Consider the following 11,384-nt stretch of genomic DNA (forward strand, 5'->3'; position numbering starts at 1 on the left):
TGAACTTAGTGAGTTTGTACAGCCCAAATTCAAATAAACCTACATTTTTAAAATCAGTTATCCACTTTGCAAGGGCTTCATATACATGGACTCTAACTGTGCTCTAAACCTGAGTCTGGATCAACAGGCTCAGATATGAAGCCAAAACCGGACAATTAATCACTCAGTTTATATTATGTATCAACAAAACCCCGATAAAACCGAATGTTGTCATTCAGGTCAGTATGATAACAACGTTTATCCATAACAACCCAAACTGGCAGTTTCAAACAAGATGGCTAGAAAATCTAAAACTGGTTAAATTCATAGAGGAGAAAACAGAAAATGACTGAGTTAAAGATCAAACCTGCGCCTCAGTGAGATGGAAGGATTCAAAGCATATATTAGAGGTGAAGTCCTCGGCTTTATGAGTGCAAACAGCAAAAAAATGGAACAAACTAATTAAATCTTTGGAATTAGACTTAAATATTAGCGATGAATCAAACTGTTACGTTTGAGAAGTGAATATAATCAATTATCTTCTGATACAGCAACAAAAAGTCTGTGGCGATCTTATTATGATCAGTGGGAGAAAGTGGGAAGGCCCTCGGCATGGAGTTAAGGAAATGCAGTCTTTAATAGCACAAAGACCTCTTCAGGGAATGTAACAGTAGATCCATCTGAAATTTATGACAGTTTTAGAGAATTTTATGAAAATGTTTATAAATCGGAACATGCTTCAGAACAGGAACCTTAGCTCACATTCAGTCATAGACACTGAAGTACTTCAGGCTATCCAAGCATTAACAGTGGTAAGAGCACCCGGGCCGGAGGCCTTCTGATTGAATTTTACAAAACTGTCCAAGAAAAATGAATAATTTCACTTTTTAACATGCATGAAGAAGCATATCAAAGTGAGGCTCTCCACCCACTGAGACGGCAATGAGTACTTGTTTACCTGGTAAACCTCCTGCAGAGCGCTCATCACTCAGACCAACGACTCTGATGGGGGTGGACACTAAAATACTTCTATTAGACCCTTGGATCGTACATTTAGTTAGCGTTGTACGAAAGCATCGAGGGTTTCACAATATAAGAAGGGTTCTGAACGTAGGCTCGTCAGGCCTCGGACGTTCTCCCAAGTTAGGATTTGGAGATCATTTTCTCAGAGGGGTTCAACCTTTGTAACAAACAATACTTTCTAAACCCGTCACATTAGCCATCTCCTATGCTAGTTATTCTGACGATAACAGTAATAACTGACCTATTTGGTGTCTCGCCCTGTAAGATGATGACCTGACCTTTTCTGACTAGGCTGTCTGTCAGCACACCAAAATTCATGCAACAAATAGAAATATTAGGATGATTTCCTGGCTGTAATATAAATGATTAAAAATCCTCCATCCTGCTTCTGAACAAGGATGAAAGGCTAAATCCTTTAATGCTGAGTTAATGAAGTTAATACAGAATAAACACAAAGAATGCTTAAATTCAGAGAAGTTTAATAGTGTTCAGGATCAGCACGACTCAGATTAAAGACATCTTTCTAGCATCTGCTGATAGGAAATAATACTGCACCCAGGCCTAACAATGATCCAACTATCACAGAAATGTAGAAGACAAAATGTGTAACATCTTAATGCCAGCTGAATGTCAAAAAGGGACGAAAGTCAATATTTAAAACCTGCGAGTGTTGAACGTTTCTCCCTCCAAAGACCCGGCTCAGTCCTTCTGTGCGCTCAGCCAGTTACTGAGGCAGACTATCCTGTTTACCTCTTCTGAGGACAAAGACGCACGCTTGTTTTCAGTGACGTCACCTGAGAGTGAGAATAAGCTCTCACAGGGCACTGTGGTTGCAGGGGTTGACAGGTACTTGCGTGCAATAGATGCCAGCCTGGCATGCGCCCCTTCTCTCTTTGACCACCACTGTAGAGGACACTCCCCTGCGCCCGCTTTGGGCTCTGCTTTGTACCGATCCAGACAGCGGCCGATGGAGTCTTCCTCCTCCTCTGTATCTGAATCTGAAGAACCCAGGAGGAAGATGGACATCTTGCTCTTCTTTGGTGACGGTTCCTCTTTTATCTGAACAGATGGTTGTTGTGCTTGTGTCTCTGCCATCAGAAGGTCATGTACCAGAGTCCACACCTCTCGTCTTTCATCTTTGGGAAGACACTTGAGGTCTTTAAACCTGGGATCAAGGGCAGTAGCGATCTTCAGCCATGTGAGATTGCTGCTGGCCCTCCGCTGAGCTAGGTCTGTGGTAAAAACCATCTTAAACGTCACAACGTAGACTGGGTCATCATCCAAGGGCTCCATGACCCAGAACAAATGACGCAAGGCTGGCAGCACCATGGAACAGGAGACATAGCGCTCTCCCCCCAGCAGTTCGGTCACATATCTGCAACAGAAAGAACAAGTGTGTATTTTTCTACTAATCGCACAGAGACAAACACAAATACCACAATATGTCAGTAAGTGATCCTCTAATTGAAAAGTATTGCAGTTATCTCACTCACTGTTAGCACTGTGGGTTGGAAAATAGAAGCAAGAGCTGGGGTGGGAGGGGAGAGAGCTTCACCCTGCAAAGCTTTCCCGTGTGTTGTAGGCTAACACGAAGACAGAAAACCATTCCCCTTTAAAACCCCATCTATAATCACCTATCAACATCACATTAACTGTGTCAATCAACATCATTTCATTAAGATCACAAGCATACATTTGAATTTTGGGAGAAAATACAAACTGCACAGAATCCCAACCAGGAAGTTTGAATCCCGAACCTTCATTCAGTGAGGAAACAGCTCTAACCACTGCACCACCTGATCTCAGCCCAAACACTAACTATGCTAAGACACAACCGCACAGAGACAAACACGTGGAAACACACAGGAGTGTTCTTAAAGACACAAACGAGAAACAGGATGATTTACCTGCAAGGTTCCAGCAGTTCCTCCAGCTTCTGCAGTCTGTCGAGCTCCTGCTCAGTCAGCATGGTCACCGTGCTGTTTTGCTGAGCCAGGATGGAGGTGAGCACGGATTTGTTTCTCTGGATCTGCTTGATCATCTCCAGGGTGGAGTTCCATCTAGTCTGAGCATCCTGAACCAGTGCTTCCGTGTCATGTCCATGTGCAGCTTGCTGTGCATTTAATTCCTGAGCGTTCGCCGGACTATCCTCAAAATGTCCAACAATCTCGCGACATTTGGCCAGAACTCTTTCAAAGCCGCTGTCGTTCAGAGCAACTGTGATGGCACTGTGCAGAATGTGGGCCGTGCAGGGCATGTGTTCAAATGGAAGCAGGCTGGCCACATCGACCATGTTGCCATACAGCCACGCACTGTCGGTGCCGAGCGTGGTTAGCTTGTCCCCGATTTTCCACTCGTTTGCAACACTCAGAAAATGGTCAGCATAGTGTCTCTCTTCAGTTTTACTCACCGCTAGTGCAAACGACTGTAGAGCCCAGTCGTTATCAATAAAGTGCGCTGTGACGGCGCAGTAGTTATCGCTGTCCACCGACGTCCAGTGGTCTCCGGTGAGGGCGACGTTCATTGCGCCCAGGAGCGTGGTGTGCCGCTGAGCCCTCTGGTCCTCATACACAGCGCGCAGTCTCGACACAATGGTTTCTGTGGAGGGCGGATTGTAGCACATGTCTCCCGATGCAGCGCGAAGGACTTCTTTCAGTCCGTCATCTTCTACCATGCTCGCTGGTCGGCAGCTTTTAGCTATCCAAACAACCAAGGCGCTGGTTAACTTCTCACTCACTTCTTCTGTTTTTAGCCCACGATAGTCCTGCGATTCAGCCGGGTGCTTCGCTCTCAGGTGATACCCCAGAGACGAATTGCTTCTGTGGTACCTGAACTCAGCTTCGCAAATCGTGCACGTTACTCTCGTTTTGTCCAACACGCCGTTAGGCAACTTCTTAAAGTAAAACTTTCCGCCCAAAGGTCCGTCCTTCTCCATGCTCGCGCCTGTTAGCTACAGTAGCATGGCAACGCTTCTTCTTCTTCTAATCATTTCCGGCAGGCCAAAGGCCAGCATAGCACAGTGCTGCCCCCTAATGCAGAGCTGCTGAACACAGGAATATTTGGATTTGCTTCTTTTTCTCTGCTCATGTTCAACTTGTCTGATTCAAGCTGGGAATATTTATTAGAAACAAAGTGAATAATATTATTTTATTATCACGTTGATGCAGCACATGGTTCAGTTAGCTTTGTATAAACACGTGTTAGAAATGTTCTTCAATCAGCTCTTTTTACTCTCATTTCACAGCCACTACTTTTTACTTTTACTTGAGTAAAGAAGTTGAAACAGTACTTGGAGTATTTTTAACAGTAGTACTTCTACTTCAGTACACACTGTGTGTACTTTTACCACCTGTCTCTGAGACCTCCTTCAGGGTCCACCTGAAGCTCTCAGTCTGCTGTGGAAAAAGGAAATCCAGGTGAGTTTCTCCTGATCACCTGAGGCCGTCATTACTGTGTGAACCCACACACCACTCCTCACTCCTCCCACCCGCTGCACACAGTCACTGAGTACAGACCGGCTGATTCCTGTAAAGGGAGAGGCAGGAAGAGGCGGAGCAACACCTGAAAAACAAGAAGCCCAACGTCATTTTGCAGAAGTGAAAGTGTGAGAGAGCAGCAGCAGAGCTGCAGTCGAGTCCTGTTTGTCTCTAAAAGAAGATTCACTGGAGTCCATCAGGTTTCTCTCAGCAACAGTGGTGAGTGCAGCTGATCACACTTCCTGCTTCTACACAAATCTTCACTCTGTTCACTTCATCAGGACTCATCACAGTCACACTGGATCCATAGAAAGCTGCTCATGTAACCACAGATCCACTGTAGGAGCATCGAGCTGCTGCTTCAGTCTCACTGTGGCTCTGCTCAGGACTGTGGACTCAGGCTGTGCTCTGGACTTCAGACTGACTCCACACTTCCTGGTTATTCATCACTTCCTGTTCCTCTTAGATTGATTCTGGATCTGATTGATCATAAGGATTACAGACGTGAAAACACCTATTTATTCTTTATTGATATAAAGCCTTTGATACTGTAAACCAGCAGATTTTGGTCAGTACTTCAAAAAGTCATTCACACATTTTACAAAGATTATCTGACTTAGTGTATCCTGTAAGAGTCACAGATGATCCTCAATCATTCAGAAAACAGTCGATGCTGCACTTTATAACTTTGTGTGGAAACATGAATCTCATTATTTAGACAGATGTGTTTGAATCATCCTGATAATCAGGCTTTAAACATGTCAGAGTTCCACACATCAGCTGTGATATTCAAGCTGACCTGGATCAAACATGTCATCAGACACAAACATAGATGATGCTGTTTAATCCCAAAGCTTATTTAAACAAACTGGAGGACAGAATTCCTCCTTAAATGGGATTTTGATCAAATCCACTGATCTCGTTTTCACACACAGGCTTTATCATGGTGGCTTCTTCTCTACTAACATCAATCTTTGATTTGGACAAACAAATATGTGAAACACAAAAATAAATCAATGTTTTCTGAGGATCCAGAATAACATGAATGATGTATCCCAGCGAGTGACTGGAAAAGTTCATCTTCTTCCACATCCTGAGTTTGTGAGGATGTTCCAGTATCTGTGAGAGAAAACAGGACAGTTTTTACTGACGCACAAATGGACCAAATATACAGACACCTCTGAATAAACATGTTCTCATCAATGCCATTAAAATACTGGATCAACAGTTAATAACACATTTCTGAGGTTTGTGATTCATCGTCCTCCTCACTGTCAGCTCTACTGGAACAGTCACTGTTTAATATTAATGGCTCGTTGATCTGGACGTACAATAAGAAGTATTCAGTCACCAACAAGGTCGAAGTTTACTTCACAGTGATTGATGGAAAATATCCAACAAACTGATTTATTCAAGTATACAAATGATCTGGATGAATCTTGGACCTTCTGTAAAACAGAGAAACAATTTCACATCTTTGTAACGACTGTATTTATCTTCATCCCCAAACGTTGATCCTGTCCATCTGGACGCTGCACTGTACAGCAGACACTACGATGTTAGGTTTGTGTTTGGATGAACCAGTTTGTGTCTGAGTGTGTTGCTGGGTCTCCACCAGTTACTCTGAGAACTGAAGAAGCTTCTCTGATGAAACGTCTTCAAGAAACTCAAAGAAGTCCAGACGCTTTTCTCTCCAAGCTCCTCAGACTACTGACGCTTGTTTCTCTCTTTGTAAAATGAAATTTAAAGTGAATTTTGAATCAAATGTTTCTCTTCTTTCTCCCTCAGAGTGCAGACATGTCTGCTGCCAGCAATCTGCGATCTGAAGATCAGTTTCTGTGCTCCATCTGTCTGGATGTGTTCACTGATCCAGTCACTACATCATGTGGACACAACTTCTGCAAAACCTGCATCAGTCAGCACTGGGACATGAATCAGAGCTGTCAGTGTCCCATGTGTAAAGAGACTTTCTACACTCGACCTCAGCTGAGGGTCAACACCTTCATCTCTGAGATGGTTGCTCAGTTCAGACGTGAAGCTCAGCAGAAAGCCAGCAGCAGCAGCTCAGAGCAACAAGCTGCCAAACCAGGAGAAGTTCCCTGTGACGTCTGCACTGGAACCAGACTGAAGGCCCTGAAGTCCTGCCTGGTGTGTCAGACCTCCTACTGTCAGACTCACCTGGAGCCTCATCTGACACTGAAAGGCCTGAAAAGACATCAGCTGGTTGATGCTGTGGAGAACCTGGAAGGCAGGATGTGCACGAAGCACGATAAACTCCTGGAGCTGTTCTGTAAGACCGACCAGACATGTGTCTGCATGCTCTGCTCTGTTTTAGACCACAAGAACCACGAGTTTGTTCCTCTGAGAGAAGAATATGAAGGAAAGAAGGCAGAGCTGGAGAAGACAGAGGCTGAGATTCAGCAGATGATCCAGAAGAGACGACTGAAGATTCAGGAGATCACAGAGTCGGTGAAGATGAGTAAAGATGCTGCAGACAGACAGAAAGCAGAAGGTGTTCAGGTCCTCACGGCTCTGATGGAGTCTGTTGAGAGACGCCTGAAGGAGCTCATGAAGGAGATCGAAGACAAACAGGAAGCTACAGAGAAACAGGCTGAAGGTCTCATCAAAGATCTGGAACAGGAAATCTCTGAGCTGATGGAGAGAAGCTCTGAGGTGGAGCAGCTCTCACGCTCTGAAGACCACCTCCACCTCCTCCAAAGCTTCTCCTCCCTGAAAGCTGCTCCACCCAGCAAGGACTGGACAGAGGTCAGAGTTCATCCACCATCATATGAGGAGACTGTGGGGAGAGCTGTGGCTCAGCTGGAGGAGACAGTCTGGAAACCCATGAAGAAGAAGCTGTTTGAGGCTGAGCTGCAGAGGGTGCAGCAGCATGAGGTGGATGTGACTCTGGATCCTGATACAGCTCATCCTGACCTCATCCTGTCTGATGATGGAAAACAAGTGTATGATAGTGATGTGAGGAAGAAACTTCCAGACAACCCAGAGAGATTTTCTCAGTGTGCTATTGTTTTAGGAGAGCAGAGTTTCTCTTCAGGCAGATTTTACTTTGAGGTTCAGGTTAAAGGAAAGACTGAGTGGGAATTAGGAGTGGCCACAGAGTCGATCAACAGGAAGGGAATAATCACACTGAGTCCTCAGGATGGTTTCTGGACTGTAGGGCTGAGAAATGGAAATGAGTACGAAGCTAATGCTGACTCTCTAGTCCCCCTCTGTCTCCATCCTGGTCCTGAGAAGGTGGGGGTGTTTGTGGATTATGAGGAGGGTCTGGTCTCCTTTTATGATGTAGGTGCTGCAGCTCTGATCTACTCCTTTACTGGCTGCTCCTTCACTCACAAACTCCACCCATTCTTCAGTCCCAGTCCTAATGATGGAGGTAAAAACTCTGCACCTCTGATCATCTGTCCTGTCAATCAAACTGATCAACAACTGATTTTATTGGATGAATGATTGATTTTTCTTGAAGGGAACAAATGAACATATTGAGTGTAAATCCTCTACAGTCTCCATGTTTCTATAGAATCTGATCATCAGGACTCTGATTCACACTTTGATTCTCATGGAGTTTGATTTGAACAGAAGAAAAGTTGAATCAGGAAATGTTCCCACTGATGGAGACTCGAGCTGAAGAGCAAATATCAGAGAACAAATGTCCAAAAGCTTCATTTCCAATAAAGTTTGTTCAATGCTTTGAGTGAATCCAGACTCATGTGTGGCTGTTATACGGAGCATCAGAGTCCAGCTGAGTTATGTTGGATACAAACTGCTTATTTTGGCTCTGTAAGTAGTAAAGCTGAATGAAGGTGACTCTGTTAGGACAACTTGTTCAGTGCAAGCACACAGTACTAAGAATAAGTTGATGTTTCTGACTGTGCAGGACTAACTGTGTATCTACTGACAAACATTTCACGTTCTATTAAATTAGAAAGCAATTAGTGTAAACCTGATGATGATTCAAAAAGAAGAATTCACAGCAGTTCCTGTAATGGCATCAAAATCAGCCCAACCTTTATTTTGAAATGCAAAACAGTATGCTTAGTAAGGATGTTTGTTTCCTGTCCTGCCTGAATGACTGTCATGGATCGAGGTGGTCCACATGTAAGCGCAGAAGAAGGTCTAACTTAGTGGCAGTGGATGTGGGTTGGACATGTAATGACCTTTGACCTGCAGGTGACCATCTTCAAGATTCAAAGATTCAAGATTCAAAGTGTTTGTCATGTGTCACAAGAGAAAAGGCATTTCTCTGTGCAATGAAATTCTTTGCTGTCCACCCACAGATGCTGATTAATATATACAATAGAAATAGAACATATATAAACACTTCTGTGACGGAGGATTCAGATCTGCTGGTGTCCTGCAAGCAAACAATCAGATTCTTTAGAACAAAAACTTTTTTTCTTTATTAAAACATGTTTTTTCTTACATTCAGCGTCCCCCTGATCAGTCTGGATAGCCCTGACCACCACCCCACACACAATAATGTCATGAAAGCATATTTTTAAAAGGGCTCTGCAAACATGGCCAATAACTTATTCATACCTCAGCTCCCCTTTGACCTCAGAGTTTGGTGCCCTCCTCCTCCTGAGACGTGGAAGCATGTCTGCCATGGCTCCCACCAAGGTTGCTGCAGAGGAGGGGTCCATTACCTCGTCTGTATTTTTATTAGTTTAGTTTTTAGAGTAAAAGTGAAGGCGTTTTGCTGTTAGTTGGTGTTGTGCTGTGTTAACATGTGTCTTCTTTCATAAAGTTTTCCAGTCCATGGATTTTATTCCAGTCTCGCGTCGTATTATTGGAAGGGACACATGACCGCCGGCCAAAACTGACACACGTGTAAAATACAGGATTATAACATCAGATCAGGGATCATGTTGTTCAGGTCATGATGCTGTGTGTGTCGCCGTGGGAACAATAATCATAGATTATGTGGAAAAACAGAAAGTTTCTCCTGGTGTCATTACTGCAGTACCCACAGCACAGCTCTAGTACACACAATACTCCCCCCATTATCACTGCACACTTCTTCAGCTGGTGATGAGCGCCCCCTGGTGTCACAGTGTTGATGACGTCATGCAAAGTGAAAAATAAATAGTTTCTGTTAATAACAATCATTTGTTCATTCTCATGTTTGCATCATGTTTCTGTAAAACCATCAGCTGTTTTTATAAGAACAGAAACATGTTAACACAAAGTTTCCTCAGACTGTGTGAACATCAGAGGACCTGTGACCCAGACTAAACACTGTTTGACTTCTGTCCATGGACGCAGGATTGTCTGATGTCCTATAAACACATCACGACTGCAGAGGCTGAAGCAGCGCTCGTACACAGGTGTTCAGTGACATCACACAGGTGGGCTGTGACCTGAGCCATCACCTGCTGACAGCCCTTCACAGCTTCGTATAACTGAACGTCTGAAGCTGCGTTTCACTAACGGCTAATAACACAGTGAGTCCTCAAAGGCTTCACACACATCACTGCACACATTTATACATCCTAGTTGAAGCTTGTGGATCATGCACGTTAATGATGCTTCAGCCTCAGAGGGTCATAACAGAGGGTCAAGGTGACAGGTGGAGGATTTAGATTTAAACAGCAGATGCACTGCAACAGAAAACAAAGTTATCATAGAGCTCTCCTGGTATGCTATTCCTAAGCACAGGCCCTGCACACAACATAAAGTACTGAAGCTCTGTTGTTTTCCATCTATCAGTTTCTGATTACTCTGATTACTTGGCCTGCGGTTAAACTCGATTGGTGTGTAAGTTCCCAGTTCTTTCAACCTTACTGAAAGTTCCCCAACAGTCTGGCTGGACAGCCTAGCTGCAGGTACCTTCATCCACATGTTCACGAGTTTTCTTGTAACTCCAAGACAACATAAATGCATATAACCCAAGTTAAACATTGTAATCATCTCAACTATACCAGCTACAGGAGACAATGTTTGATGTTGTATGTCTTCCATTTTCTAATAATTGCTCCCACAGCTGATTTCTTCACACCAAGCTGCTTACCTATTGCAGATTCAGTCTTCCCAGCCTATGATGAAAATTACAGGCCTCTCTCATCTTTTAAATGGGAGAACTTGCACAATTGTTGGCTGAATAAATACTTTTTGCCTCATTGTACATCTCTATCTTTCACCACACTAACCTGCAGTAAATCCTATAGCTGTCTTTCCAGCCAGTTCTCTACATTGCATGCCTAATAGCAATGCAGGGAATTGGCTACAGTATTGGCTCGATCTGGTTGTAGAGATTTCTTCCTTAGTGTCCTTTCCTATAAAATCCCTGCATGTTTGGCAAGGCTAAGTTACCTGAAAACATGGCCTGTGCCTAAGAAAGCACAGCATTTTTCCCCATTTTGAAAGATGGGAAGGAAATCCTGTACTTCCTGAAATATAGATAGAGCAGAGCTGTGATAGGAGGATCCTTTGGTTAATGAAGATCTCAGAATCCCAAAAGCTGGATTCTGTTCATCTGGACGTAACATTTTCAGTGGAAGAAACATTTTGTCATTTCATCAGAGAGAAGAAATGTTCCTCCCACTGAAAACGCTCCAGATGAACAGAATCCACTTTTTGGGATTTACTCATCTGCATGATTGAGCATCAAGCATCAAGACAAGAGCTCAGAATGTTTCTTCAGCTCACAGCATTTAAAGGCATCCTTTACTCACCTGAGGAGATTTGGTCCAGGTGTATCTGAGGTGTTAGAACAGCTGTGTTAAAGGAGCAGAAATACAGAAAAGACCCACGAGAAGCAGAGACCTCAGTCTGACCCTGAAAACAGAAAACAAACAAAGGAAAAAACAAAGATGATGTTCCTCAGGACATCAAAGCGGACTGGAAACACCGAAATACGACGGTCCATGTGTATCAGAACAATGAACA

At 43.8% G+C, this 11,384-nt stretch overlaps 2 protein-coding genes across 2 annotated transcripts; one reads left to right on the forward strand and one right to left on the reverse strand.

The window, feature by feature from the left end:
- Nucleotides 1-1,464: 1,464 nt before the first annotated feature.
- On the reverse strand, nt 1,465-4,345 carry LOC309703524 (E3 SUMO-protein ligase ZBED1-like). Its single transcript, XM_082528429.1, has 2 exons — nt 2,910-4,345; nt 1,465-2,377 (listed from the first exon to the last, which is right to left on the reverse strand). Exons 1-2 carry the CDS (start codon nt 3,935-3,937, stop codon nt 1,702-1,704), a joined length of 1,704 nt encoding a protein of 567 aa, XP_082384555.1. The 5' UTR covers nt 3,938-4,345; the 3' UTR covers nt 1,465-1,701.
- A 27-nt stretch (nt 4,346-4,372) lies between these two features.
- On the forward strand, nt 4,373-8,195 carry LOC309703525 (E3 ubiquitin-protein ligase TRIM21-like). The gene is made up of 2 exons (XM_082528430.1): nt 4,373-4,697; nt 6,267-8,195. Exon 2 carries the CDS (start codon nt 6,276-6,278, stop codon nt 7,944-7,946), a length of 1,671 nt encoding a protein of 556 aa, XP_082384556.1. The 5' UTR covers nt 4,373-4,697; nt 6,267-6,275; the 3' UTR covers nt 7,947-8,195.
- Nucleotides 8,196-11,384: the final 3,189 nt, after the last annotated feature.

The sequence above is a fragment of the Aulonocara stuartgranti genome (assembly GCF_965226115.1).
Source record: "Aulonocara stuartgranti genome assembly, chromosome: 3".
NCBI classification, from domain to species: domain Eukaryota; kingdom Metazoa; phylum Chordata; class Actinopteri; order Cichliformes; family Cichlidae; genus Aulonocara; species Aulonocara stuartgranti.

Bases quoted from the DNA above. Each gene is read 5' to 3' on its own strand.
- LOC309703525 (XM_082528430.1), top strand. From the start codon at position 6,276: ATGTCTGCTGCCAGCAATCTGCGATCTGAAGATCAGTTTCTGTGCTCC.
- LOC309703524 (XM_082528429.1), bottom strand. From the start codon at position 3,937: ATGGAGAAGGACGGACCTTTGGGCGGAAAGTTTTACTTTAAGAAGTTG. The intron at 2,378-2,909 runs GTAAATCATCCT...TTTCTGTTGCAG, and splicing joins GAACTGCTGGAACCTTGCAG to ATATGTGACCGAACTGCTGG.